At 41.6% G+C, this 27,758-nt stretch overlaps 1 protein-coding gene and 1 pseudogene across 1 annotated transcript; both read right to left on the minus strand.

The window, feature by feature from the left end:
• Positions 1 to 6,611: 6,611 nt before the first annotated feature.
• Positions 6,612 to 7,846, minus strand: LOC123347429 (olfactory receptor 10C1-like). The gene is made up of 2 exons (XM_044984847.1): positions 6,944 to 7,846; positions 6,612 to 6,671 (listed from the first exon to the last, which is right to left on the minus strand). The coding sequence occupies exons 1-2, from the start codon at positions 7,844 to 7,846 to the stop codon at positions 6,612 to 6,614; spliced, it is 963 nt and encodes a 320-aa protein (XP_044840782.1).
• A 5,896-nt stretch (positions 7,847 to 13,742) lies between these two features.
• Positions 13,743 to 19,998, minus strand: LOC123348605 (annotated as a pseudogene).
• Positions 19,999 to 27,758: the final 7,760 nt, after the last annotated feature.

The raw sequence follows: 27,758 nt of genomic DNA on the forward strand, positions 1-27,758 counted from the left end.
ATTCCACCTCTCATACCCAAACAAGGACCTCAGGGTTTGGTTCAAGTGCAGGACGCCTCCATCAAAATGCCGCTGAGTACTTGCAATTCCCACCCAAGGACAATGGCACAATGCTCACATCACATCACAATTAATGGACTGAGCCAATGCTGCTTTCAACAAATGACAACTTCACAAGGGCAAAGGGAAGATTCTTAAAAACAATAAATTGTTCCTTCATCTACAGAAGCCCCATTATTTTCAGTGTGAAGAAGATTGCCAGAACCTGCTCCTAATTAATCAAGGGTGAAATCTGATAACCAATCTAATCTAAATAATTTTCTAAACATCTTTTTGATTTACAAGCTTAAGTACCAGTTTTGAAAGTGACTTAGGCAGCTGGGCCCATGTTTATCAAGGTATGTACATTCCTAATTCCCATTGACTTGACTCAGAATTAGGCACCTGAATGACCTGAATACCTTTGAAAATCTGGCCTTTAATGCAAGTCAATGGAAACATTACCCCACAACTCATATATTCACAAAGGTAGTCTGGATGTATCCTAACTGACACTTTAGAGGCCTAAGTCCCAGATTCAGCTACCACTGATATTCACAAAATCCTGGAGGAACCTCAGTTTCTTGGTGTCAACATTCCCTAGGTACCTGGTTATAAGGCTCTGGGCGTGAGCAGAGCAGCCTCTCTCTAGGCCTCTGGATTCAAAGATTCCAAGAACATAAGGGACCATTGTGATTATCTGTGATGATCACAGTCTGACCTCTTGTATGACACAGTCCACAGAACTTCCCCAAAATAATTCATAGAACAGATCTTTTTTCAGACACATCCAACCTTGATTTAAAAATTGTCAGTGAGGGACAATCCACCATGACTCTTGTTTAATTGTTCCAGTGGTTAATTACCTCCTCCGTTAAAAATGTTACACATTATTTCTGGTCTGAATTTGTCTTATTGCCAATTCTAGTTATTGGATCATGTGAGAACTTTTGGTTCTAGTTTGAAGAGCCCATCATTATATACTTGTTCTCCATGTAGATACTTGTACATTGTAATCAAGTCACCCATAAATTTTCTCTTTCTAAAGCTAAACAGATTGAGCTCATATAGTCTATCACTATAAGGCAGGTTTTCTAACCCTTTAATCATTTTCATGGCTCTTCTCTCAAACCTCTCAAATTTATCAATAGCCTTATGGAATTGTGCACAGAAGAACTAGACTCAGTATTTCAGCAGTGGTCACAACAGAAGCAAATACTGTGGTGAAATAACCTCTCTACTCCTACTCAAGATTCCATTGTTTATACATCACAAGATGGAATTAGTTCTTTTGTCCAAAGCATCGTACTGGGAGCTCATTATGTACCCGGAAAGATAATGGATTTCTCAAGAACAGATCGTGTCAAAAAAAACAACCCATCATTCTGGGATGTATTAGCAGGAGTACTGTAAGCAAGACATGAGAAGTAATCCTTCTGCTCTTCTCCTTGCTCAGCTGGAGTATTGTGTCCAGTTCTGGGTGCCACATTTCAGGAAAGATGTGAACAAATTGGAGAAAGTCCAGAGAAGAGCAACAAAAATAATTAAAGGTCTAGGAAACATGACCTATGAGGGAAGATTGAACAAAAAATAGGTTTGTTTAGTCTGGAGAAGAGAAGACTGAGAGGGGACATGATAACAGTTTTCAAGTACATAAAAGGTTGTTTCAAGGGGGAAAATTGTTCTTCTTAACCTCTGAGGATAGGGCAAGAAGCAATGGACTTAAATTGCAGCAAGGGCAGTTTAGGTTGGACATTAGGAAAAACTTCCTAACTGTCAGAGTGATTAAGCACTGGAATTAATTGCCTAGGGAGTTTGTGGAATCTCCATCATTGGGGATTTTTAAGAGCAGGTTGGACAAACACCAGTCAGGGATGCCCTAGAACATTTAGTCCTACCTTGAGTGGTGGGGATAAGACTAGATGACCTCTCGAGGTCCGTTCCAGTTCTATGATTCTATGATTCTATGTTCAGTTGATTTCCCACTATGACCCCCAAATCTTTTCCAGTCACTGTCTCCTCAGATAGAGTCCCCCAGCATTCTTTGCTCCTAGAAGTATGCATTTACATTTAGCCATATTGAAAAGCAAATTGTTTGTTTGTGCACAGTTAACCAAGAGATTCAGATCTCTCAGAATCAGTGACCTATCCTCTTCATTCACCTGCAAATATTATCCAGGTCACTGAGGAACATTTTGTTTAGTGTAGGGCTAAGTACTGACCCCTGCAGACACAGTTCCACTCTATGATGATTCCTAGTTTACAGGTACATTATGACATATAACCCTTAGCTCGTCTTTAATGCATTTAATGTGAGCTGTCTTCATTTTATGTTGTTCAATTATTTAAAATAAAAATGTTGTGCAGTACGAAGGCAATGTTTTACACAAGTCTCAGTGCGTCCCACAAACTGGCAAAGGAAGAATCTTGGTGGTTCCCCATCCTGGCTGGGCCCTGTACCCACTCAATGGCATACCTTGGGAACCTCCAGGAAGAAACCTGAGCTAATGTGTGCAATGGGTCTTACTCAGAGTTTCCAATTATCAACAATATATACTAAGATTAGAATAAACACGCCTTTACTTAAAAACTTAAGAAAATGTTATATAAGAGGCTGAGATTAATTAAAATATCACAACCAATTAAAATCAGCAAGGGTCGCTTCAATAAATCAATTGATACATACGGTTTCCAGCAGCACATGAAACTTAACCAGCTTACATTTGCATTGGCACCAGTCCCACACTCCCCCCGCATCCCGAGTGTGCACTTCTCTCAACTTCAGAGTTCTAGACACTTGCTTGTGTGGGGGTGCTAGAAGATGTTAAAGCTGGGGACAACACTCTGCTGGTCCAATAAAGCCATCCAGCCCAGGCAACAAGGGGCAGACAGATGCTAACTTGGGATCATTACAAGCTGCAGAAGCCCTCTGAAGGTGCGAGTTGGTATAACCAGAGGTCAGTAACCCTAGAAACTAGTTGGATGATAACACCCCTTAGTCTCTTCTCAGACTTGGGAAATGCTTTACAGTCTCTTTGCTGCTTTACAGTCCTCTTCTCTTGTGAGCACTTTCCCAAACAGCAAAGCTGCCTTCATGGCAGGGCAACCTCAGTCAATTCTTGGCACAGCAACAGTCTTTTCTGGCTCTGATGAAGCCCAGGAATAGCTCCCATGGCTCTCTGATAGGTCAAAGTCCCAGCAGAGTCTCAATAGCAGCTTCTGGCTTTCTAGCAGCAGCTCCTGGATGGGAAGGAGCACCACCAAAGAAATCTCATCTCCCCACCCCCAACCAGGGTCTAGCCTCCCCACCAAGATGGAGCCCACCACATGCTCCCCTGCATCCTCTGGAAGCAGAAGTTTCTCTCTCTTTCCCATAGCATCACGGGACTTGTGGTCTCCAAGGCTGGATTGCAGCATTCAGGATCTTCCCTACTGGAACAATCCCAAGTCACTTCAGAGTCCTCACTAGTAGAGGGTGCCTACAGCTAGGATACCCACGTGGGGTATGGGACAGCCCCTGTTCAAGTCCCCTTCCCCTTGACCAGGGCAAATAATTTGAGCAGTCATTTCTGACCTCTCAGTCCTTTTTTGATAAATATTTGTATATTCATTGGGTCAGAGAGTGTATGAGAAACTCTACCTAGAGTGGTGGTTGGGCTTCTCCCCTGGAAGGTGGCAGCTCCCAGACCCAGTTGTCCTCCTCTGATGACTGTTTAATTATTTATGTAAATTGGAACTCCATTCAACGGGTGAGGCTGAGGGAACCCCACAACAGAATATCCCAGAGCTCAGTGATTAAGGCACTCAACTGGGAGGTGGAAACCCCCTCTACAAATCCCTTCTATTCACACACATGGGGAACTGAACTGTGTGTGGGGGTCTCCCATCTTTGAGTTTAGTACGCTAGCCTCTAAGCTAAAAGTTATGAGGCAGCTGCTACTGCATCCAACTCCTCCTCCTTGTTTCTTGCAAGAAAACACTCCCCAAACCTACCTCCAGGAGACAGTTCCTGGCTGAACGTCAGAAGCAGAGATAGGCATTTCACTTCAGCCTGGACCTAGGTACACGGCTCCTGATGAGGGGCAGGGCATAGCACTCATGCCTCAACTCAGCATCTGCGAGTTTAGTACAGGAACCCCTCACTTAACGTTGTAGTTATATTCCTGAAAATGCAACTTTAAGTGAAATGATGTTAAGCGAATTCAATTTCCCCATAGAATTAATGTGACTGGGGAGGTTAGGTTCCAGGGAAATTTTTTTCATCAGACAAAAGACACACACACACACACACACACACATACAGTATGAGTTTTAAACAAACAATTTAATACTGGTAGACAGTGATGATGATTGTGAAGCCTGGTTGAGGTGGAGGAGTCAGAGGGTGGGATATTTCCCAGGGAATGCCTTACTGCTAAATGAACATAAGAACGGCTGTACCACGTCAGAACAAAGGTCCACCTAGCCCAGTATCCTGTCTACCGACAGTGACCAATGCCAGGTGCCCCAGAGGAAGTGAACCTAACAGACAATGATCAAGTGATCTCTCTCCTGCCATCCATCTCCATCCTCTGACAAACAGAGGTTAGGGACACCATTCCTTACCCATCCTGGCTAATAGCCATTTATGGACTTAACCACCATGAATTTATCCAGTTCTCTTTTAAACGTTGTTATAGTCCTAGCCCTCACAACCTCCTCAGGTAAGGAGTTCCACAAGTTGACTCTGCGCTGCGTGAAAAAGAACTTCCTTTTATTTGTTTTAAACCTGCTGCCCATTAATTTCATTTGGTGATCCCTAGTTCTTGTATTATGGGAATAAGTAAATAACTTTTCCTTATCCACTTTCTCCACATCACTCATGATTTTATATACCTCTATCATATCCCCCCTTAGTCTTCTCTTTTCCAAGCTGAAGAGTCCTAGCCTCTTTAATATCTCCTCATATGGGACCCTCTCCAAACCCCTAATCATTTTAGTTGCCCTTTTCTGAAACTTTTCTAGTGCCAGTATATCTTTTTTGAGATGAGGAGACCACATCCAGACACAGTATTCGAGATGTGGGCGTACCATGGATTTATATAAGGGCAATAATATATTCTCAGTCTTATTCTCTATCCCCTTTGTAATAATTCATATCATTCTGTTTGCTTTTTTTTTATCGCCTCTACACACTGCGTGGACTTCTTCAGAGAACTATCCATGATGACTCCAAGATCTTTTTCCTGACTCATTGTAGCTAAATTAGCCCCCATCATATTGACAGCAATTGACTGAGCCCTAAAGGGTTAACTCTCACAACACTCTACAAGGCGCAGGAAAGGAGGGAGGGCAGACAGAGACACACACCCTGTGTGTGAGAGAAAAAATGTGCATTTCCCCTGTAAGTAGATGACCCCAGGCATTTGTACAATGCCTTGTTAATTAAATCAGCTTGCTGAGACCTGAGACCTGCAGCTACTGCCTAGAAGCTCCCTCCCCTGCTCTATGGAAGATGAGGTAAGTGGGATGCAAAAGCAGGGGGGAAGGGAAGACACCCTGACATTAGCTCCACTTTTCCTCCCTCCCCCCGTACAGCAAGCAGGAGTCTCTGGGAGCAGCTCCTAGGCAGAGGGCTGGAGCAGCACATGGCAGTGGGGGGAGGGACAGCTGCTGCACAGGGAACTGAGGGAAGTGGAGAGCTGATACGGGGAGCTGCTGGTCCACCTTGGCTCCAGCCACCCACCAGCTAGCTGCAACTGACTGCTCTTCCTGCAAGCAGTGGACAAAACAGGTGGCTGCCAAACGATTTTAGGAGGAAGCATTGCACAGCTATAAACGAGCATGTTCCCTAATTGATCAGCAACTTAACATCAAAACAACGTTAACCAGGCCGACTTTAAGTGAGGAGTTCCTGTAGCTAGTTTAGTCAGCTCCCCATCCAACCTCCTGGCTTTTGCGGATCCCATTCATTTGTGCCAATCTCCCTCCGCTCATTGTGTAGGGAACTTGAACCCCTAACCCATGCTTTGTGAATTCTAATGATTTTCTATGGACTTAAAAATTAGATGTTGTGAGAAAGAGACAGATACTTCACACTGGATGTACCCTTGATGAACAGTAAGTTTGTGGTGAAAAAAAGATGCTGTGGTTAATGGTTTTCCATGTTCCAGGATGAAAGAACAACAAATATGCTATAACCAGCAATGCAGATTTCCTCTTAGACTTCAGATATCCCATGTATGATACTATTATAAATGACATTCTAGTCTAGAACTGAAATGTTTCTGAATTAGAATGTATTGAAAATTTGGAGAGAATGATTAATAACATGGTTTTTGAGATATCTGAAATTCCTTTGAAAGCTTTTTTTGAAATTAATTACAAAAGTTCTACAAAATGTACTTGCCTCTACCGAGGGTGAAAAAATAATAGCAAAACATTTTCAAACTATTCTACCCAATACATGTTTTTGTCTTTAACATTCGGGAAGAGAAATATTTGGGAAACTTAGAAAATTTCAATCAACTCTAATTGACATATGGGAGATTTTTATATAAAAGGCAGAAATATTTGAATTAGAACTCATCAAACTATGGGAAGAGGAAGCAATGTACTTTCATATTCTTTTTGTTTCTTTTCTTTTCTAGAAGATTCACACATTTTTAGGCCAGAAGGGAATAGAATAAAATCCTCATTTATTTTGTTCAAATTCAAAATTGTAATGGAAAAATGTCATTTAATACAAATTTCAAAAAAAGTTCACCAGCACTATATTTGATTAGATAAATTTCTTTGTAATGCTGAACTATCTCTTGGTCTCTTTAGCAATATAGACTCTCTTGAGAGCTGGGATATTTCCCTGGGAATAATCTAGCTTGAGAAAAAAAATCTATTTTTGTGGATGAAATAAATTCATCCCTGTTTTTCTCAAGGCATCTTTCACCTCCTTGTTCCTGAGGCTGTAGATAATGGGGTTCAAGATTGGAGTCACCACTGAGTAGAACAGAGAGAGTAACTTGTTCACATCTGGAGAGAAGCTGGACTTGGGGCGCACATACATGATAAGGGCTGTCCCATAGAGCAACGTGACCACAATGAGGTGTGAGGAGCAGGTGGAGAAGGCTTTGCGCCTGCCTTCGACGGACGTAATTTTAAGGATGGTGGAAATGATACAGATGTAGGATACCAGGATCAGCATGAAAGGCATCATGAGGACAAAGGCAGCACCCACAGAGATCTGGATCTCAATCCAGTAGGTGTCCCCGCACACCAGCTTCAGCACTGGCTGGATCTCACAGAAGAAGTGGTTGATCACATTGGACCCACAGAAAGGAAGTGTGAAGAGGAAGGTTGTGTGCCCCACAGCCACCAGGGTGCCACAGATACACGAGCTACCTGTCAGCTGGATGCAAACCCTCTTATTCATGATGGTCATGTATTGCAGTGGTTTGCATATAGCACTGTAGCGGTCATACGCCATAGATGCAAGGAGGCAGCATTCAGTAACACCAAAGAATAGAAAGAAATACATCTGTACTGCACAACCAGCAAGGGAAATAGCTTTATTCTCTGAGAGGAGGTTGGACAGTACCTTGGGCAGGGTGACTGAGGTGTAGCAGATCTCCAGGAAGGACAAGTTCCTGAGGAAGAAATACATGGGGGTGTGAAGGGACGGATCAACATTGATGATGATAATGATGAGGATGTTGCCCAGCACTGTGATGATGTAAATGCACAGAAATAACACAAAATAAATGGAACTCATGTCTGGGCGATTAGAGAATCCCAGTATGACAAACTCAATCACAGAGCTGTTTTTTCTCATTTTCTTCCTCAGCATATTTCATCTTGAGAATTAAAAAGAAAAAATGACATGTTAGTTTGATACTTTAAATCAAGACAAATTGGCCTAATCTATCTATCTATCTAGCTAGGTAGCTAGCTATCTCTATTTCACCTTTTTCTCCATGCATCCATCATTCTGTCCATATTATATACCTTAGGCCCAATACAATTTTGGTCTGATTCTCCTGTCACAAATCTATAAATCCTGAGTAAGTTTACTAAAGTCAACGGTTCTCATTCTCCTCACAGTTACGCCATCTTTATATTGGTGTATGGGCCTCACCTCAATGGAAATGATCTCTTTCATACCAGCATCAGAAAGAGGGTAACTGAGAACAATGAATTTATCATTGGATAAAACACTGGTGTGATCAGAATCAGTTTCAATCGATTTGCACTGATGGAACAGACATCAAAATCTGCCTTCTAGTTTCTTGGAGCCTTATGATAAAATAAAGAAACATAAAATTAATATACCACCATTTGTATTATTCTTGGCTGGTGTGTGGTACAATCATTGAAGTTAGACTGATATAGATAATCTGAGAATATAGACTCACTTATCATAATTTCACTGCATGGCAATTCCAACTAACTACATGGAAAACACATGTGGGGAGCTATGTTATGCACTGTGCTGCTGAGATGGCCTGCTTCTCCTTTCTTTTCCACAGGACCGACAACAGTCCATTGACTTCATTGCCCATAATCCTCATCTCATTTACTCTGTCTGCTCTTTCTTCATGCCTCCACCTCTGTTTGTGTTACCTTGGATTTGAGAGGTGTGTATACTCCAGAATCTGATCAAGCTAACTGCATCCATATTATGGGCATTCAGCTGCCATGAATTACTGAAATAGAACACCACATAGTTAAGGATTAATTTAAAAACAGGCTTTTAGAGGAAGGTCAAAACTTGCTACAGTTACTGCTAATCAGAATGGGAGGAGGGGATAGAAAAGTAAATAGATTGAAAGAAGATAAGTAGATGGAAAGCCTTGACTCTAGGTGCCTGTGATATTAGAAGTTTATTCAAAGTTAGGAAAAGTGATGATCCAGTAATGGTCATTATGACGTATGCGTTTTGTAGAAGTTAGTTATAAAAAGTCTAGATAATAATGTACTTTGGAGCAGTCCTCCGGAGCTATCCCAGTGGCCCCAGTTTGCCATTCCTGGCCAATGGGAGCTGTGGAAAGCAGTGGCCAGCATGTCCCTGTGGCCCGCGCCACTTCCTGCAGCTCCCATTGGCTGGGAATGGTGAACCATGGCCACTGGGAGCTGCGGGCAGCCATGCCTGAGGACGGTCAATGTAAACAAATTGTCTCGCAGCCTGAGAGCAGATTATCCTGAAGGGCTGTGTGTGGCCCACGGGCCACAGGTTGCTCACCACTGCCCTATATTCTAGACCCAAATTTGGCTTTCAGACATTCCAAGCATGGGGCTGTATCCCTCAGCATTTTGATTAATAGCCACCGATGGACCTATCCTCCATGAACTTAACTAATTCTTATTTTAACCCAGTTATACTTTTGACCTTCACAACATTCCATGACAATGAGTTCCACAGATTGACTGTCCATTGTGTGAAGAATTTCCTTTTGTTTGTTTTAAACCCACTGCCTATTAATTTCATTGGGTGGCTCCTGGTTCGTGTGTTATGCGAAGGGGTAAATATTGCTTCCCTTTTCGCTTAATGCACACCATTCATGATTGTGTAGACCTCTATCATTGCCCCCTCACTTGTGTTTTTTTTAAGCTGAGCTTACTTACACTAGGATATATTAGGAGTAGCTTCACTGGAGCCAAGTGAGTAGCACCAATGTTGTGCTACAGTAAGGAAAATCAGAACACGTGTCTGTGCCTATGTAAAACGTCTAGATGATGCTAGTAAATGATTATTGTCATCCTGAATTTGAACATCACAAAGGAATAAGTATAATTGAGTGCAGTTTTTATTTTATGTTATTTATAAAATCATATGAGGTCTGTTCCTCACTGAAGTTGAGATGGGTGCCTAACACCCTTAGGCTCCACTGAAAGTCCAATTCTAAGCCACACACCTCTTAGGTATGGTGGTCTGTCCCATCTAGTGGCACCGTGATCACTTAGAGGGTGAGAGCAAAATTAATAAGTTTGCTCTACAGCCCTAGCTAAAAGCCACTTGGCTTTTAGTTCTTGCAATAGAGGCTCATGTACTAGAGACTAATGCACTGAGCTTCAGAGGTCCCAGCTTCAATTCTGCCTGCTGACAACTGGCATCTATCAGCCTTATGCAAGCATGACTTTTTTATAGAATAAATATGTTGACAGTCTCTGAAATCTCTTTCCCAAATTACAATTATTTAGAGCATGATTCTCCTCTCTCTAACATGGAAGTAAATCTTGAATAACCACAGATATCCCAGTTTATCCTTGTATAAATTATGTCATGTTTCATCTCTTCTTCAGCATATTTCATCTTAAGAATTAAAAAGAAAGGCTATACTGTTAAAAAACAGAAGGAAAGCTATGGTGACTAAACAGCTATACCATCTTCTCGTGTGCACAATCATTTCATTGAAATCAATGTAGTTTCGTCTGTGTAAACTCAGGAGAATGAGATCAGAGATGAGCAATCCATTTGCCTTTTTCATATTATTAACTACATTTGCTCAAAAAACAAAATTTATATCCCAAGGGAAATGTACAATTTCAAAATTTCATTTGATTATAAATTAAGATGAACCAACAGGTTTTTTAAAAAAAATTAAATATTCCAAAAATAGTTTGTTGGAACCTTTTCAACACATGGAATGTTTCATTTAAAAAAGGTAGCAAAATATCATTTTGGAATGTTCAAATAGTATCTTTCAATGGTATCATTTTGACTAGAATAGAATAGCCAAAACTTTCTGATAACATCCTATCAATATTTAGACCTAAGCAATATATTCCCATGTAAAATGTTTTGATTTAATCCAATCAGCATTTTCTAATGACAAATTGTTCTGCTGGAATATTTTCCACCCGTTCTGCTGTTAACAGCAGTGGAGTCACTTGTGACTTTAGAGACAGCGGGATATAATTATCAGGGCTTTAAACTTTAAAACAGAGTACATTTCCATTTAAGAAATAATAGGTATTTAACATGCCTCATCTAGAGTCAGCTCTTTTAGAATAATCAGGAGGAAATTAACATATTTCTAGTCAAGTCAAAAAATGTCTCACCTACTCTGTAGCCTTCTCTGTGATTATCAAAGGATTCAGTCACAGATGGAACTGTACTATTTAACAGCTTCTTTAGAAGCCCCAGGGATATGGTTTTGCTATACCTCTGAGGACCCATTATATGAAGCCGTAACATAACTGTTAAACGAATAATCTTCCTCCCATTGAAATCAATGCCAAACATCTAATGATTTCAAAAGGATAGACTATGGCATTGAATTTCTGTGTCTTTGGACAGATATCCAGCTGTCACTTAAGCTCCTAAATGCCATGGACACTTCCAAATTTCACCCCTCATAACTAAGCAAGGACCTCAGGATTTGGTCCAAATGCAGGCTGCCTTCAGCAAAATACCATTGAGTGCATACAATTCCCACCCAAGGACAAGGGCAGAATGATTGTGACACATCACAGTTAGAGGACTGAGCTCATAATGGTTTCAATAAATGACGCCTCCACCGGGGCAAAGGGAGGATTCCTAAAGCACAATGAATAGTTTCTTCATTGACAGAAGCCCCTTTATTTTCAATGTGAATAAGATTACCCTTACCTGACCCTAATTAATAGGGGATGTCAGGGTTCCCCCCTCCACTCTGAACTCTGGGGTACAGATGTGGGGACCTGCATGAAAAACCCAATAAACTAATATTCTATCAGCTTAGGTTAAAACTTCCCCAAGGAACAAATTCCTTTTTTTATCCTTGCACGGTATTGCTGCAACCACCAAGTGATTTCCACACAAATTCAGGGAAGGGTCACTTGGAATCCCTATCACCCCAAAATATCCCCCCAAACACCTTCACCCCCTTTCCTGGGGAGGCTTGAGAATAATATACGAACTAATTGTCTTAACAATTTGAACATAGACCAGACCTTTGTCTTCAGGACACTAAAAATCAATCAGGTTCTTAAAAGAAGAACTTTATTTATAAAGAAAAAAATAAAAGAATAACACCTGCAAAATCAGGATGGAAAGTAACTTTACAGGGTAATAAGAAGATTTAAAGCACAGAGGATTCCCATCTGGGCTCAGCTTCAAAGTTACAAAAACAGGAATAAAAACTACCTCTGTGGCATAGGAAAATTCACAAGCCAGAACAAAAGATAATCTAATGCATTTCCTTGCCCTACTCACAGTTTCTGTGGTTTTAGTTGGATTATTCCAGGTATATTTTTAGAAGATATTATACCTGCTAGGCTTCTCCCTCTGTCCAGAGAGGGAACAACAAAAGAGAACAACAAAAAACAAATCCTTCCACAGCAGATTTGAAAGTATCTTCTTTCCTCATTGGGCCTTCTGGTCTGATGGCAACTAGGTTATTTGAACTGCTTAACACCTTACAGGTAAGGAAATTCAGTACAGCTGCCAAGGAGGCATTTTATGCTACTGCATAAAGGTTACTACCCTTCCCCCCTATTCATGATGGGGGTAACATTTTCTGTATAATCTAAGTGATTTGCCAGCTTAAGTGTCATGTGTGAAAGTGATTTAGGCACCCAGGGCCATAGTTTTTAAAGGTATTTCAGTGCCTAACTGCCAGTGACTTGACTGAGAGTTAGGCACCTGAATACCTTTGAAAGTCTGTCTGTTACTGAAAGCCAATGGTACCATGAAAATATTACCGTAACACACATATCCTCCTTGTGAGGAAGAGTAAGGGATAGACTCACAAAGAGACTTAGGTGCATATTAGGTGCCTACATCCCAAATTTATCTACCACAGGTGTTCACAAACCCCTCACTCATCACTGAGTAACCCTGCAGGCATGTGAACTTACTCAGCAGCTCAGTTTTTGGTTTCAAAGTTCCCTAGTTGTCTATCAGTCTGGCTCTGGAAATGAGCATGTGGGTGTCTTTCCAAGTCTGGATTAATATATTCCAAGGGCAGAAGGGACTGTTGTGATTGCCTAGTCTGACCTGTAGAGCACAGGCCATAGAACGTCCCCAAAATAATTCCTAGAGAAGATCTTGTAAAAAAACACCTAATCTTGATTTTATAATAGTCAGTTATGAAGAATACCTCACAAACCTTGCTTAATTATTCTAATATTAATTGCTCTATTAAAAATGTATGCCTTACTTTCAATCTGAAGTTGTCTAGATTTAACTTTAAAACATTCCATCCTGTTCTATCTTTTTCTTCTAAATTGAAGGGCCCATTATTAAATATTTGTTCCCCATGTGGATACTTATACACTGTGCTCAAGACATCCCTTCATCTTCTCTTTCTAAAGCTAAATAGATTGAACTCCTTTAGTCTATAACTGTAAGGCATGTTTTCTAATCCTTTAATCCTTTTCAGAGCTCTTCTATGAAACCTCTCAAATTTATTAATAACCTTCTGGAATTGTGGGCAGAAGACACTCCAGTAGCAAATACAGTGGTGAAATAACCTCTCTACTCCTATTCCAGATTCCCATTTTTATGCATCACAGGTTCACATTAGCTCTTTTGGCTACAGCGTTGCCCTGGGAGCTCATGTTCAGCTGATTTTCTACTTTGACCACCACAACTTTTTCTTTGTCACTGTTTCCCAGAATAGAGTCCCCCATCCTGTAAGTATGGCCAACATTCTTTGTTTCCAGAAATATACATTTACATTTAGCTAGACTGAAAAGCAAATTGTTTGCTTATGCACAGTTAACCAAGAGATTTGGCTCTCTTAGAATCAATGACTTATCCTCTTCATTATTTTCCACTCCCCTATTTTTTGTGTCATCTGCAAATATTATCAGTAATGATTTTATGGGTTTTTTCCAGGTCATTGAAAAAAATGTTGACTAGTATGGAACCCTGCTACACACATTCTCCCTCAGTGATGATTCCCTCCCTCAGTGATGATTCCCAGTTACATTCTGAGATCTAACAATTGGCCAGATTTTAATGCATTTAGTGTCAGCCATTTTAATTGTTTATCTTTCTACATTTTTTTAATAAAAATGTTGTGTATTATCAATACTATGTTGTGCATAAGGTCCAGTGTGACCCACTAACTGGGAAAGACAGGCATAGCTTCACCAACGTGCCTGTGGGTCCCGATCCAGTAGGCATCTCATTGGCTGCCTAGCTCCACACAAAACAGCCAAGGAGGAGGACGTCCCTCATAACTTTTAGTGCAGTCGTTAGGATACCCAATTGCCATAGGGCTCAGCCACTGTTCTAGTCCTCCTCTACCTCACAAGTGTGGTGGAAATAGAGAGCCTGAAACATGGGGCCTGGCATGAGGCCTAAGTCTGACCTGAAGTCAGGCCCTGCTGATATAAAGCTAAGTTAGCGAGAGTCAGACTATGAGCAAAAGTCAGGCCCATTACAAACCAGATGTCTCATTGAAGGTTCACTGTCCGGTACATGAACTTGGCACAGGTATTGCTAACATCACTAAAACACAAACACATTCCAGCAGGCCAGCACAAGAACACCCCAGCCTAGAACACAATCAAATGGTTTGACTGAAGTGATGAATAGGGGTGTGTTGTCTGAAACATCAGGAGAAAGGTACAATAGGATGTAAGAAATGTCATGAAACACATAATGTGGCAACTAAATTGTTTATCCCAGATTGCTTGTCTCAGTCTATAAGTGTTGGGATGCCTCACCTTAACTCTTAGTCTGGCCTAGGTGGGAGTGGGAAGTCCTGCTGCTCACTGAGCTTTTCCATTGTAACGAGCATATGTGTGTTACTGTAACTATTGAGCCGGGGAACTAGCACCTGGCCAGGTTTATTCTTAACGAAGCCGAGTGCCTTCACCTCTGAACTGAGTCTGTGGACTTCTTGGGCAGTTAGAGCTGTACTGTACTGTACTGGCTAACAACCAACAGCAAGTAGAAAGGATTTGAACATGTATCTCCTGCCTCTTAGGGCAGTGCCCTTAACACTGGGCTATGGGATGTTCCAACAGAGATTCCCCTCAATCTCTCCTGTTACAGCTGTTTCAGTTTTTAAATAAAAGCCTGCATATTAAATGGGCCAGAGAGCATGTGAAAATGACTCTGTTAGTGTGATGGTTGGTGTACACCCCTGGAAGGTGGCAGCCCCAGGACCTAGCTGCCCTGCTCTGATGACTCTTTAATTATCTATGTAAAGCAGAGCTTCATTCACTAGGAAAGGTGGAGGGAATCCCCCAGATGAATATCCCACAGCTCAATGGTTAAGGCACTCACCCATAAGGTGGGAAACCTCCTTTACAAGTACCTTATCCTCATCAGACAGAGGGGGAACTCCAGCTAAAAGTTATGAGGAGGCTGCTGCAGCACCAACTCCTCCTACATTGTTTCATGTAAGAAACCTCTCAGGAACCTACCTCCAGGAGACAGTCCCTGCTGTAGACCCCAACCAAATATATGCACTTCACTTCAGCCTGGACCTAGGTGCCGGGCTTCTGTTGAGGGGCAAGGCTTAGCACACAGTGCTCTATTCAGCATCTCCTGTTAGCTAGTTGAGGCAGCTCCCCATTCACCATCCTGGCTTTTCAGGATCCTATTATTTGGCACCTGTATACCTCCGCTCATTGTGTAGAAAACCTGGACCCCTAACCCAGGCTTTGTGAATACAAATTATTTTCTATGTACGTAAAAGTTAGGTCTTGTGAGAGGGAGAAAAAAAATCACACTGGATGTAGCCTTTACTCACACTGAATTCCTGGGGGGAAAGATGCTGTGATTAATGACTTTGCATGTCCCACGACCAGAGAATGATAAAAATGAGTTGTCCAGCAATAGAGGTTTCCTCTTAGACTTCAGATGACCCATGTGCAATCTTATGATTAAGGATATTCTGGTCTAGAACTGAGATGTTGTTGAATTAGAAAAGATTGACAAATGGGAGAGATTTATTACTGACATTCTTTTTGAGATATCTGAAATTCCTTGGTAAGCATTTTTCAAATTTAATAGAAAGTTCTAAAAATATGAACTAATCTACTGAGGGCAAAGAGAATTGCAAAACATTTCCCAGTTCCTCTACCCATTTCTGTCATTAACTTTTGGGAGGAGAAATATTTGGGAAACTCAGAAAATGTCAACCAACTCTAATTAAAATTTGTATGGGGGAGTGTCTATGAACTGCAGATATACATCAATTAGAACTGGTGAAACAATGAGAGAAGGCAGCAATGTAATTTCATTTTTTATATTTTTTATTTTTTTTATTTTTGTTTTCTACAAGATTCACAGATTTATTTGTTGAAATTCAAAATCTTAATGAAAAAATTTCATTGAAATACAAATTTCAGAAAAAGTAGACCAACACTACGTTCGATGTGATAAATTGCTATTTAGTGCTGAGCTGTCTCTTGGTCTCTTTAGCATTGTAGAGTCTCTTGAGAGCGGAGATATTCCCCAGGGAATAATCCAGTTGGGGGGAAAATGTCTATTTTTGTGGATGGAACATCTTCATCCCTGTTTTCCTCAAGGCATCTTTCACCTCCTTGTTCCTGAGGCTGTAGATAATGGGGTTCAAGATCGGAGTCACCACTGAGTAGAACAGAGAGAGTAACTTGTTCACATCTGGAGAAAAGCTGGACTTGGGGCGCACATACATGATAAGGGCCGTCCCATAGAACAAGGTCACCACAATGAGGTGTGAGGAGCAGGTGGAGAAGGCTCTGCGCCTGCCTTCGGCGGACTGCATTTTCAGGATGGTGGAGATGATACAGATGTAGGATACCAGGATCAGCATGAAAGGCATCATGAGGACGAAGGCAGCAGCCACAATGATCTGGATCTCATTCCAGTAGGTGTCCCTACACACCAGCTTCAGCACCGGCTGAATCTCACAAAAGAAGTGGTTGATCACATGGGATCCACAAAAAGGAAGTGTGAATACAAACGTTGTGTGCCCCAGGGCCACCAGAATGCCACATATCCATGAGCTCATAGCCAGCTGGATGCAAACCCTCTTGTCCATGATGGCCGTGTAGCGCAGAGGGTTGCATATGGCACTGTAGCGGTCATATGCCATAGATGCAAGGAGAAAGCACTCAGTAACTGCAAAGAATAGAAAGAAATACATCTGTACTGCACAGCCAGCAAAGGAGATGGTTTTGTCTTCTGAGAGGAGGTTGGCCAGCATCTTGGGCAGAGTGACCGAGGTGTAGCAGACCTCCAAGAAGGACAGGTTCCTGAGGAAGAAATACATGGGGGTGTGAAGGGCTGGATTGACATTTATGACGATGATGATGAGGACGTTTCCCAGCACTGTGATGATGTAAATGCATAGAAACACCACAAAGAGAATGAGATTCGTATCTGCGTGGTTAGAGAACCCCAAGAGGACAAATTTGGCCATGGAGGTGTCATTTTTCATCTCTTCTTCAGCATATTTCGTCTTAAGAATTAAAAAGAAAGGCTACACATAAGTTTGATATCTGTAATGTAAAATTGGCATCTATCTATCCCCATATACCCCCCTCTATATCTACATATTTTAGTCATGCCAGACTAATCTGATATCTTTCCTTTATAAATAACTGATTATTAGACACAGAGACTGGGTTAAATCTAAAATGTCTGGATTTCATCAAGGCATCTGAGACAGTAGCACATGGGAAATATTAGTTAAATTGGAAAAAGACTATGTTTAGTACAAGAATTTTAACGTAGGTAAGAAACTGGGTAAAAGGGAGACAACAGGTTCTGATGAAAGCTGAACCACTGGACTTGAATCAGGTTACTACTGGACTTTTTCAAGGATCAGTCTTGAGATTGATCTTATTTAATATTATCATGAGTAGCCTCAGCATGAAATTTCCTCATGGCACATAGTTGGGAGGCATTGTTAATACTGAGAAAGATCAGAATACTATACAGAAAGAAATGGATAACATTGAGGGCCAGAGTAATGGAAATGGGATGAAATTTAATATTGTAAAGTGAAAGGTAGTAGACTGAGGAGCCCATAACACGGACTTCTGATATAAACTGTGAGTTCATCAGCTGAAAGTGAGAGAGGAGAAAAAAGGCCGTGGTGTATTAGTAAAACACAGAATGACTATGAGCCAATGATGTGACGTGTCTGAAAACAACATACGTGATTCTAAGATGTATCAGGTAACATATTTCTGCTAGATATAGACAATTATAAATGCCATCATACAAAATACTGGAAAAATCTCATCTGGAATACTGTGTACAATTCTGGCCACTCAAATTCAAGAAAGACTCATTCAAATGGGAAAAGTTGCAGAGAAGGGCTCCTAGAGTGAGGAGGTAAATGGAGAACCTATCTTTCAAGAGAAGACTAAAAGAGCTTGGCTTGTTTAGTCTAAATCAAGGCAGAGAGGGGGCCTGATTGCCCTCAACAAATTTGTCAGGGAGGTAAATACCAGGGAGAGAGAAGAACAATGGAAGCTAAAGGACAGTGTTGTCAAGAAAACAAATGGAAATAAACTGGCCACAGATACATTTAGGCTGGAAATTAAGAATGTTTCTAACCATTGAAGAGTGATGTTCTGGAAAGCCTCCCAGTAGGAATAATGTGGACAAACAACCTAACTAGTTAAAGCCTGACACATTTACTAACAGGATTATATGGCAGGACTACCTACCATAGCTGGGGATTAGACTCAATGACCCAGGAGGTCCCTTTCAGTCCTATGTCCTATGAAAATCCCAACCTCCATAATTATATAAAAAATATTTGTACAGTCTTCCACATCTTTGTGTAACTATGATTATTTACGGCTTGATTTGCCTCTTTCTCAAACAGAAAGGAATTATGATAAATTACTGATACCACAGTTGGATGCTAATGCAATGCATTGAATTAAATTCAGTTACATGTAAAACAGGAGTAAAGGTGTGGTGGGTCTATGTCTCTCAGAGAAGATCTTTAGCTGATGTAAATAATCATTTCACTTAAATAAATGTGGCTACATTAGTAACGTAAGTGAGATCAGAATAGAGCAATTCTAGTATTTCGGAGATGGGTGGGGTTTCATACAATCAACTACATCTGGTTGAACAATAGAATGCACAACCCATGGTAAATTTTCAAATTTTGAAATTTCATTTCATGTTAAATCAGGACAAAAAAACTAAATCTCTGAATTTTTTGCAAAACAAAATAATCTGAAAATATTTCATTTCAACCTTATCAAAACATGTTGTTTTGATGAAGTAAGAACAAATCATAAGAACATAAGAATGGTCACACTGGGTCAGAGCAAAGGTCCATCTACCCCAGTATCCTGTCTTCTGACAGTGGCCAATGCCAGGTGCTTCAGAGACAATGAGCAGAATAGGTAATCATCAAGTAATCCATCCCATTGCCCATTCCTAGCTCGTGGCATATAGATGAGGCTTGTTTGTTTAATTTTCATAAGGTTAAATCATTGTTTCACCTTTATTGTTAATATTATATTATAGTTAAAACATTTTTATAATTTCCTCTTGAAAACGTAGATGTAATGAATATGTTTCCATGTAAAAGGTTCTGATTTAATCAAATCAGCATTTTTGGATTGAAAACTGTTCTGCTAGAATTTTTTCCAGCAATTCTACTATTAACTCCAGGGGAGTTACTCGTTAAATTCATAACTTTGCTAGACACTAAAAATCCTGGTTTGAATAAGGACACTGGATTTATTGCTTATTACAACCATCAGTAACCCACTAACCCCCCTTTTTGCCCTATAACTACAGGGATGTTAATGGGCCACTTCACCTTGAATGGTCCTTTAAAATATGAGCTAACTATTTAAGCTAAACTATCTGTTCAATCTTTTATTTAGCTGGGACACTGAGTACCTTTCCCAGAACCTGAAGAAGAGCTCTGTGTAGCTCAAAACCTTGTCTCTTTTACCAACAGAAGTTGGTCCAGTAAAAGACAGTACTAACCCACCTTGTCCCTTAATAATGTGATGCAGTTATGAAAAAGGTTAACATCATTCTGTGGTGTATTAACAGGATTGTTGTATTTCAGACATGGGAGGTAATTGTTCAGCACAGATGAGGCCTCAATAAGAGTAATGTATCCATTTATGAGCACCACACCTTAAGAAAGATGTGGACAAATTGGAGAGAGTCCAGAGGAGAGCAACAAAAATGATCAAAGGATCAGGAAACCTGATCTGTGAGGAAAAGTTAAAAAAAACTAGGCATGTTTAGTCTTGAGCAAAGTAGACTGAGGGAAGACCTGATAACTGTCTTCATGTAAGTTAAGGGCTGTTACAAAGAGAATCATAGAATATCAGTGTTGGAAGGGATCTCAGGAGGTCATCTACTCCAACCCTCTGCTCAAAACAGGACCAATCCCCAACTAAATCATCAACTAAATCATCATCATTGGTGATCAACTCTCCACTGAAGGTAGGACAAAAAGTTATAGGCTTAATCTTCAGCAAGGGAGATTTAGTTTAGATATTAGGGGAAAATTCTCTAACTCTAAGGGTACTTAAGTTCTGAAATAGGCTTTTATGGGTTGTGGAATCCCCATCATTAGAGATTTTTAAGAACAGGTTAGACAAACACTTCTCAGGGATGGTCTAGGTAAACATGGTCCTGCCTCAGTTCCTGGGCTAGATTTGATGACTTATTAAGGTCCCTTCCAGTCCTATTTATCTATAAGAATATTTAGGGTATGTCTACATTTGAGCTGGGATGTGTGGTTCTCAGCTCACATAGATATATTCCTGCTAGCTTTGTTTGAGCTAGTGCAGTGTCTGTGGTGGCAGAGGCAGTGGCTCCAGCTATGCACCCAAGAGGTCAGATGGGATTTTGCATAGGGCTGCTAGCTGGAGCAGCTGCCTGGGCCACTCTGGACACACTTGTATTTTTAGGCACCTAGTCAGGCAAGGGTACATCTATGCAAGCTGGGAATCACATCCCCTAGCTCAAATGTAAACATCCTTAGTCTGCAGCAAGCTGGAGTGCAAATCTATTTTGTGCTAGCTGCTCTTTTCTAACAACCCATGTGGACCCTGGTGTCAAACACTACAATTTCCTGAGTGCACTTTGACCATCCCTGGTTTGAAATGGGAGTAGATGAAAGCGTACTAAGAAATTTTTAGTGTGTGGCTGCTGGGTCCACCTGGGCAGTAGTGCTTGGCAGGCTAGTGAAAGGTTGATCTACACCACAGCTGGCCATGAACTATGTGTTTGTATGGACAAGCCTTCACTGTGATACAAGAATCAGGGCTTCAGACTTAAAAACAATGAACGTTTCAGTCCAAGGGACAAAGGGAACATGACAAGGCTCATCTAGATTCGTCCTTCAGAATAATCCAAAGGAATTCAGCATGACTACTAAAATAAAGAAATTTCTCGCCTACCTGTGCAACCTGCATTGGTCTCATCTCTCTGCTTACCAAAGAATTCAATCATGGATGGAACTGGCATATTTAACAGCTTCTTTAGCATCCCTAGGGAGCTGGTCTTTGAGGTATCTCAGACTCCCCATTATATGAATACATAATAGTTATGTTAAGGGACTACTCTCTCTCCCCTTGAAATCAGTGCCAGAACATCTATTGGCTTCAGTGGGAATAGACTTGGCATTTAACTTGTTTGTGTGTCTTTGGACCAGATGCCAGCTGGTGTAAATCAGTTTCCATCCCTAAAAGTCAATGGTACCAGATCCACAGATGTTGTAAGTTAACACAGTAAATTAACTGAAGTCAATAAACCATGTCCCCATCTAATTCAAATTGCTGTACCTTCACTGAAGTCACTGGAGCAGATCCACATTTGGGGTAAATCAGTTCTTTATTGGAGTCAGTGAGCCAAATACCAGCCAGCATTGCCAGATTATTTACATTAGGCTCTAATGCTGCACAGCTTTATTCCAGTTTTACACTGCTGGAAATCCATTGACTACTATGAGTTGCACAAACATAAAACAGTGGTTTCATTCATTAATCATGCCCAATATTTTCTTCTCCAAGATCTGTGTAAATAGTACCAATGAAGTGATGCGTGAGGGACAATCTTTCAAGCCCTTATTTTTTATTCACTCCTTAGCACCATTGTATAGATGCAGTTTACACCAACAGAAGGCGTTTTCTGCCAATGTAGGAACACTATCTCCCCAGAAGATGATAGCTATATTGACAAAAGCCCTCATTTTCCCCATCAATACTGTAAAATCCATTACAGGTGGTGAAAATTCAGGCCTAATTCTCCTCTCATTCAGTGGAGTAACTCAGGAGTAGCTTCATTGGAGCCACTAGGCCTGTTCATTCAAATAGTTACAAACCAAGAGTAACTCTATTGTAAAGTCAATTCACATAATCTAATTACCAATCTTTTTCTTTAGGCATCTGACCATCTTTTTTACATTAGAACTGTTAAAAAATCAAAACTAAACAAAAAGCGGGGGAAAAACACAGGATTTTGTTTAAATCCTGTTTTTCAAAATTTTGAAAAGTATTAATTAACATTTCAAAGATTTCATGAAACTACAATCATTGAAAAATAATTGACCAGCACTGTGGCTGGTCAAATAAACCCCACTGCTTTTCCAATAAAAACTTTATTTGAAATTTATTTGGAGTTTATTTTCATAGAAAAAGAGATTTATAATGAAAAATATCATCAAAATGTCAAAATATTGACAATATTGTCCCGCTCTATTTGATATTCATACAAAAACCATTTTCCTTGAGTTTCCTCATTCCACAAGCTATAGATAATGGGGTTCAGTAATGGAATCACAACAGTACAGCACAGGGGAAGCATTTTGTCAACAGGTGGGGAGTGGGTGGATTTGGGTCAGAAGACTCTATGACACTATGCCAACTGAAGAGAGACACACAAACACAGACATGTATATGTATGACAAATCAAGGGGAATTGGCAGATGTGATTGCAGAGCCATTGGCCATTATCTTTGAAAAATCATTGCAATCGAGGGAGGTCCCGGATGACTGGAAAAAGGCTAATGTAGTGCCTATCTTTAAAAAAGGGAAGGAGGAGGATCCTGGAAACTACAGGCCAGTCAGTCCCTGGAACTAACATGGAGCAGGTCCTCAAGGAATCAATTCTGAAGCACTTAGAGGAGAGGAAAGTGATCAGGAAAGTGATCCAAGTCAGCATGGATTCACTAAGGGCAAGTCATGCCTGACTAACCTAATTGCCTTCTATAAGGAGATAACTGGGTCTGCGGATGAGGGGAAAGCATTGGATGTGACTTTATTGACTTTAGGAAAGCTTTTGATACGGTCTCCCACAGTATTCTTGCCAGCAAGTTAAAGAAGTATGGGCTGGATGAATGGACTATAAGGTGGATAGAAAGCTGGCTAGATCGTCAGGATCAACGGATAGTGATCAATGGCTCCATGTCTATTGCCAGTCGGTATCAAACGGAGTGCACCAAGGGTCGGTCCTGGGGCCGATTTTGTTCAATATCTTCATTAATGATCTGGAGGATGGCGTGGATTGCACCCTCAACAAATTTGCAGATGACACTAAACAGGGAGGAGTGGTAGATACACTGGAGGGTAGAAATAGCATACAGAGGGACCTAGGGAAATTAGAGGATTGGGCCAAAAGAAATCTGATGAGGTTCAACAAGGACAAGTGCAGAGTCCTGCACTTAGGATGGAAGAATCCTGCACTGCTACAGACTAGAGTCCAAGTGGTTAGGCAGCAGTTCTGCAGAAAAGGACCTAGGGGTTACAGTGGATGAGAAGCTGGATATGAGTCAACAGTGTGCCCTTATTGCCAAGAAGGCTAATGACATTTGGGGCTCTATAAGTAGGAGCAATGCCAGCAGATTGAGGGACATAATCATTCTCCTCTATTTGGCATTGGTGAGGCCTCATCTGGAGTACTGTGTCCAGTTTTGGGTCCCACACTACAAGGAGTATGTGGAAAAAATGGAAAGAGTCCAGTGGAGGGCAACAAAAATGATTAGGGGGCTGGAGCACATGATTTATGAGGCGAGGCTCAGGAAACTGGGATTATTTTGTCTGCAGAAGAGATGAATGAGGGGGGGATTTGATAGCTGCTTTCAACTACCTGAAAGGGGGTTCCAAAGAGGATGGATCTAGACTGTTCTCAGTGGTACCAGATGACAGAACAAGGAGTAATGGTCTCAAGTTTCAGTGAAGGAGGTTTAGGTTTAATATTAGGCAAAACTTTGTCACTAGGAGGGTGGTGAAGCACTGGAATGGGTTACCTGGGGGGGGTAGGGGGTGGAATCTCCTTCCTTAGAGGTTTTTAAGATCAGGTTTGACAAAGCCCTGGCTGGGATGATTTATTTGGGGATTGGTCCTGCTTTGAGCAGGTGGTTGGACTAGATTACCCCCTGAGGTCCCTTCCAACCCTGATATTCTATTATTCTATGAATTAAACACTGGGCATTAAACATGCTCTTCTTTCCAATGTTTTCAAACAGAAAATATGTGGGGTAGCTTATTTTCCATGCCACAGCATCAAGTGCAACAGCGACCTTCATATAATAATTTGGGAATTGGCCTTAAATTCAAGACCCCTGAGTTTTATTCCTGACTCTGCTAGTGACTCTATGTGTGATCTAGATCAAGTCATGTTTCCCTAATCTATAAAATGGAGATATTGACACAGTGCAAAATTTTCAAAATTGCCAAAGGGCCAGATTTTCAAAGGTATTTAGGTGCTTAAAGAAGCAGATAGATGCCTAGAGGGATTTTCAAAAACACCTAGCTATGCAACTTCCATTGGTTTGAAAGGAAGTTAGGTTCCTAGGTAGTTTTGAAAATCCTTCCAGGTGCCTATTTGTATCTTTAGGTGCCCAAATACTTTAAAAAGTCTGAGCCCAATGTGTGGAAATTAGCATCCTATTTTCAAAAGTGATGTAGCCACTTAGGAACCTAAAATCCATTGATTTTCCATTAAATGTAGACTGCTATGTTCCTAGAGGGCTGATTTTAAATGTATGTAGGAGCCTAATACACGGCTCCTACATACCTTTAAAAATCTGTCCCTAAATTACTTTTGAAAATAGAACATAGGTTTCCTAAGCCACTTAGACACTTCTGAAAATTTTAAGCATACCATTTAAAAATCCAGGTGCTTTTGCTATCCACAGATGGGAAGGGATTTAAAATGGCTAAGATTAAGGCCGAGAATATTAGAAGTATTTAGGAATCTATTTGGGATTTTCAAAAATACCCAAATGCCTCAAACTCATTGATTTCTACGAGTGTTAACTGCCTAAATGCAGTTTTGAAGATCCAAGAAGGCATGCAAATACTGTAGTAAGATGAGGCCCTGAGACATAAACCCTGGGTATCCGAGGTCCGGCATGAGGCCTGAGGCCTGAACTGAAGTAATGGACAAGACATTGCTAACATAAAGCAAAGTTAGGCTGTGAGCCAGAGGCAGGCCCTGCTCACAGAAGTTGGCAAGAGGAAGGGTGCTAAAAACACGTATACACATGTAAGCAATAATAAGATGAACATATTCCAGGACAGCACCAGAACAGCCTGGTACAAGCACATCCCACACAGATAACAAGGAACAGGCAGACCCAGCCTAAAGACAGTATAAAAGGACAATATGATGGATAGACAATACGATGGATGGACTTGTTTGTTCGAACAACCTCTACCAGAAGAAAGGCAACACCCCAGGGCTGGTGCAACCATTTAGGCGACTTAGGCAGTCGCCTAGGGCGTTGGGATTTGGGGGGCGCCATTTTCTTTGGCAGCAACCATGGCAGCCAGATCTTTGGCTTCCCCGGTCGCCGCTGGCATTTAGGTGGAGGGAACTGGGGCAGGGGAGCACGGGGAGGGCCTCCTGCAGCAAGTAAGGGTGGGGGGGTGGCATGCAGAGGAACTCCCCGCCCCAGCTCACCCCTGCCCCACCTACTCCCCAAGCACGCCATGATGGCTGATTGGCGCCACAAGCCTGGGAGGCGGGAGAAGTGAAGCAGGGATGGCGTGCTTGGGATGCTCGTGCTCATGCGCGGAGCAGGGTGAGCTGGGGTGGGGGGGTACCTCAGGGAGGGAGACGGGGAGCTGCCACGGAGGGGTGCCTCAGGGCGGGAGTTTTGGGGGGGCAAGGTGGAAGTTTTGCCTAGGGCACGAAACATCCTTGCACCGGCCCTGCAACACCCTAATGCATAGGGGGGCTGTACCTCAATGCGTTCAATGATGTGTAACTTGTTTGTACCTGTGTATAAGAATGCATCCCTGAGTGGACATCTTTGTCTGGCCTACGGGTCAGTGGAAAGTTCCTCCACTGACTGAGCCAGTCCATTGTCAGGGAGCACATATGTACTAGCAGAACTGTAGACATCTGATCCGGGGAGCTAGAGACTGTTTCGTTTGACAATAAACCTGGCCGGGTTCTTCGTACCTTATTAGAGTCTGTGGTCATTGGGGGTTCTCTCTGGGTCTGCTGTGCCAGTGATCTGCAAAACCGAGGCAGCGCACAGAGGGAACACACGCACATAGCGGACTGATATCAACATTGAACAGGGCAGAGCACACGCACGTCTGACAACAAATACCTTTACAAAATCTGGCCCTAAATGCATTAATTTGACTTAAACTCCCTTTCTTTCCATTGCCTTCTAGAGGTTGTCTGGGCTAATTAGTAAAACATTCAACTCAGGAGATGGGAGTTCCCAGCTCTGCTGAAGAACCTGGAGCAAGTATTTTGGGGCCAGATTTTAAAAGTATTTGGACACCTAGTGAGATTTTAAAAAGCACGTAGGCACCTAACATCCACCGATTTCAGGGCGTACTCCCTAAATGTGCTTCTATCCTGTTTAGGTGTCCTCTCCCCAAAATCCCTGCCCACCATACAACTTCTAACAGAGTTGATGACATGGGTGTTTCTAAATATGGTTTGTGCCTGCATGCTCCACGCTTAGGCTGGGATTTTCAATGGAGCCTAGGGGATTTTGGAGTCCAAATCCCATTGGCCTTCCTTTGCTATTTTGAAAATCCCACCCTATCTATTCAAAAGTGACAAGAGATTTGGAGTGCCTTAATGGAGACACCTTGAAGGGGCCTGATCCTCTGGGGATCAGGATCGTTTTCAGGCATCGCAGGGTAGGCTGCCCATTACTGAGGCCCCCTGAATCACTAGTCACTTTTGAAAACCCAGGCCAATGGCTGCTAACATTATGTCACCCCTGTCTGACGCATGAGCTGGCCAGTGCTTTTCTTCCCATAAGTGATCTGTCACACTGATTTTCTGTGTTGGAGAAAGCATTTTCTAATCATATCCTTGACCCATATGTCCAGGCCTGCCTTCCGGCTCTCTGTGCACTAGGTCATCTCATAGGGGTTTACCCCATGTACAGATCTACATGTAAGTCCTTCTGGAATACCTTCCCCACCTCAGGCATTGTGGATAGCTGCACAAATTTTCCCACAATGGACTAGTACATACACACATTGTGCAACAAACAGTTGTGATGGCTAAAGTATGGGCACAAAATGAATCATGTGACAGGTGGAACTGACTATGATGACCATGAAGTGGAGAACTTCAAGGTGGGAGGGGAGCTTTGTCTCTGAGTCCATGCGCTCCTGGCTTCTCAGCTGTTTAATTAGAGTTAACTGTGATGTCAAGTTAGCCTGGGCTTTTCCAAGAGACCTAAGGGAGTATGGCACCTAACATCATTGCAAGTCAATGGGAAACAGATGCTTAATTCCCTTAATCCATTGAAAAAATCCCAGTCTCTTCTGTTTTTTTTATGTAGACATCTTTATAAGAACATAAGCGATGCTATATTGGGTCAGTCTATGGTCCA

Source organism: Mauremys mutica, chromosome 13 (assembly GCF_020497125.1).
Source record: "Mauremys mutica isolate MM-2020 ecotype Southern chromosome 13, ASM2049712v1, whole genome shotgun sequence".
In the NCBI taxonomy this organism is placed as follows: Eukaryota; Metazoa; Chordata; order Testudines; family Geoemydidae; genus Mauremys; species Mauremys mutica.

Excerpts from the sequence above, each read along its gene's own strand:
- LOC123347429 (XM_044984847.1), bottom strand. The coding sequence starts at position 7,846 with ATGAGAAAAAACAGCTCTGTGATTGAGTTTGTCATACTGGGATTCTCT. Across the intron at positions 6,672-6,943 it reads TGAAAGATGCCTTGAGAAAA|CTTCTAGAAAAGAAAAGAAA; the intron begins ACAGGGATGAAT and ends AAATGTGTGAAT.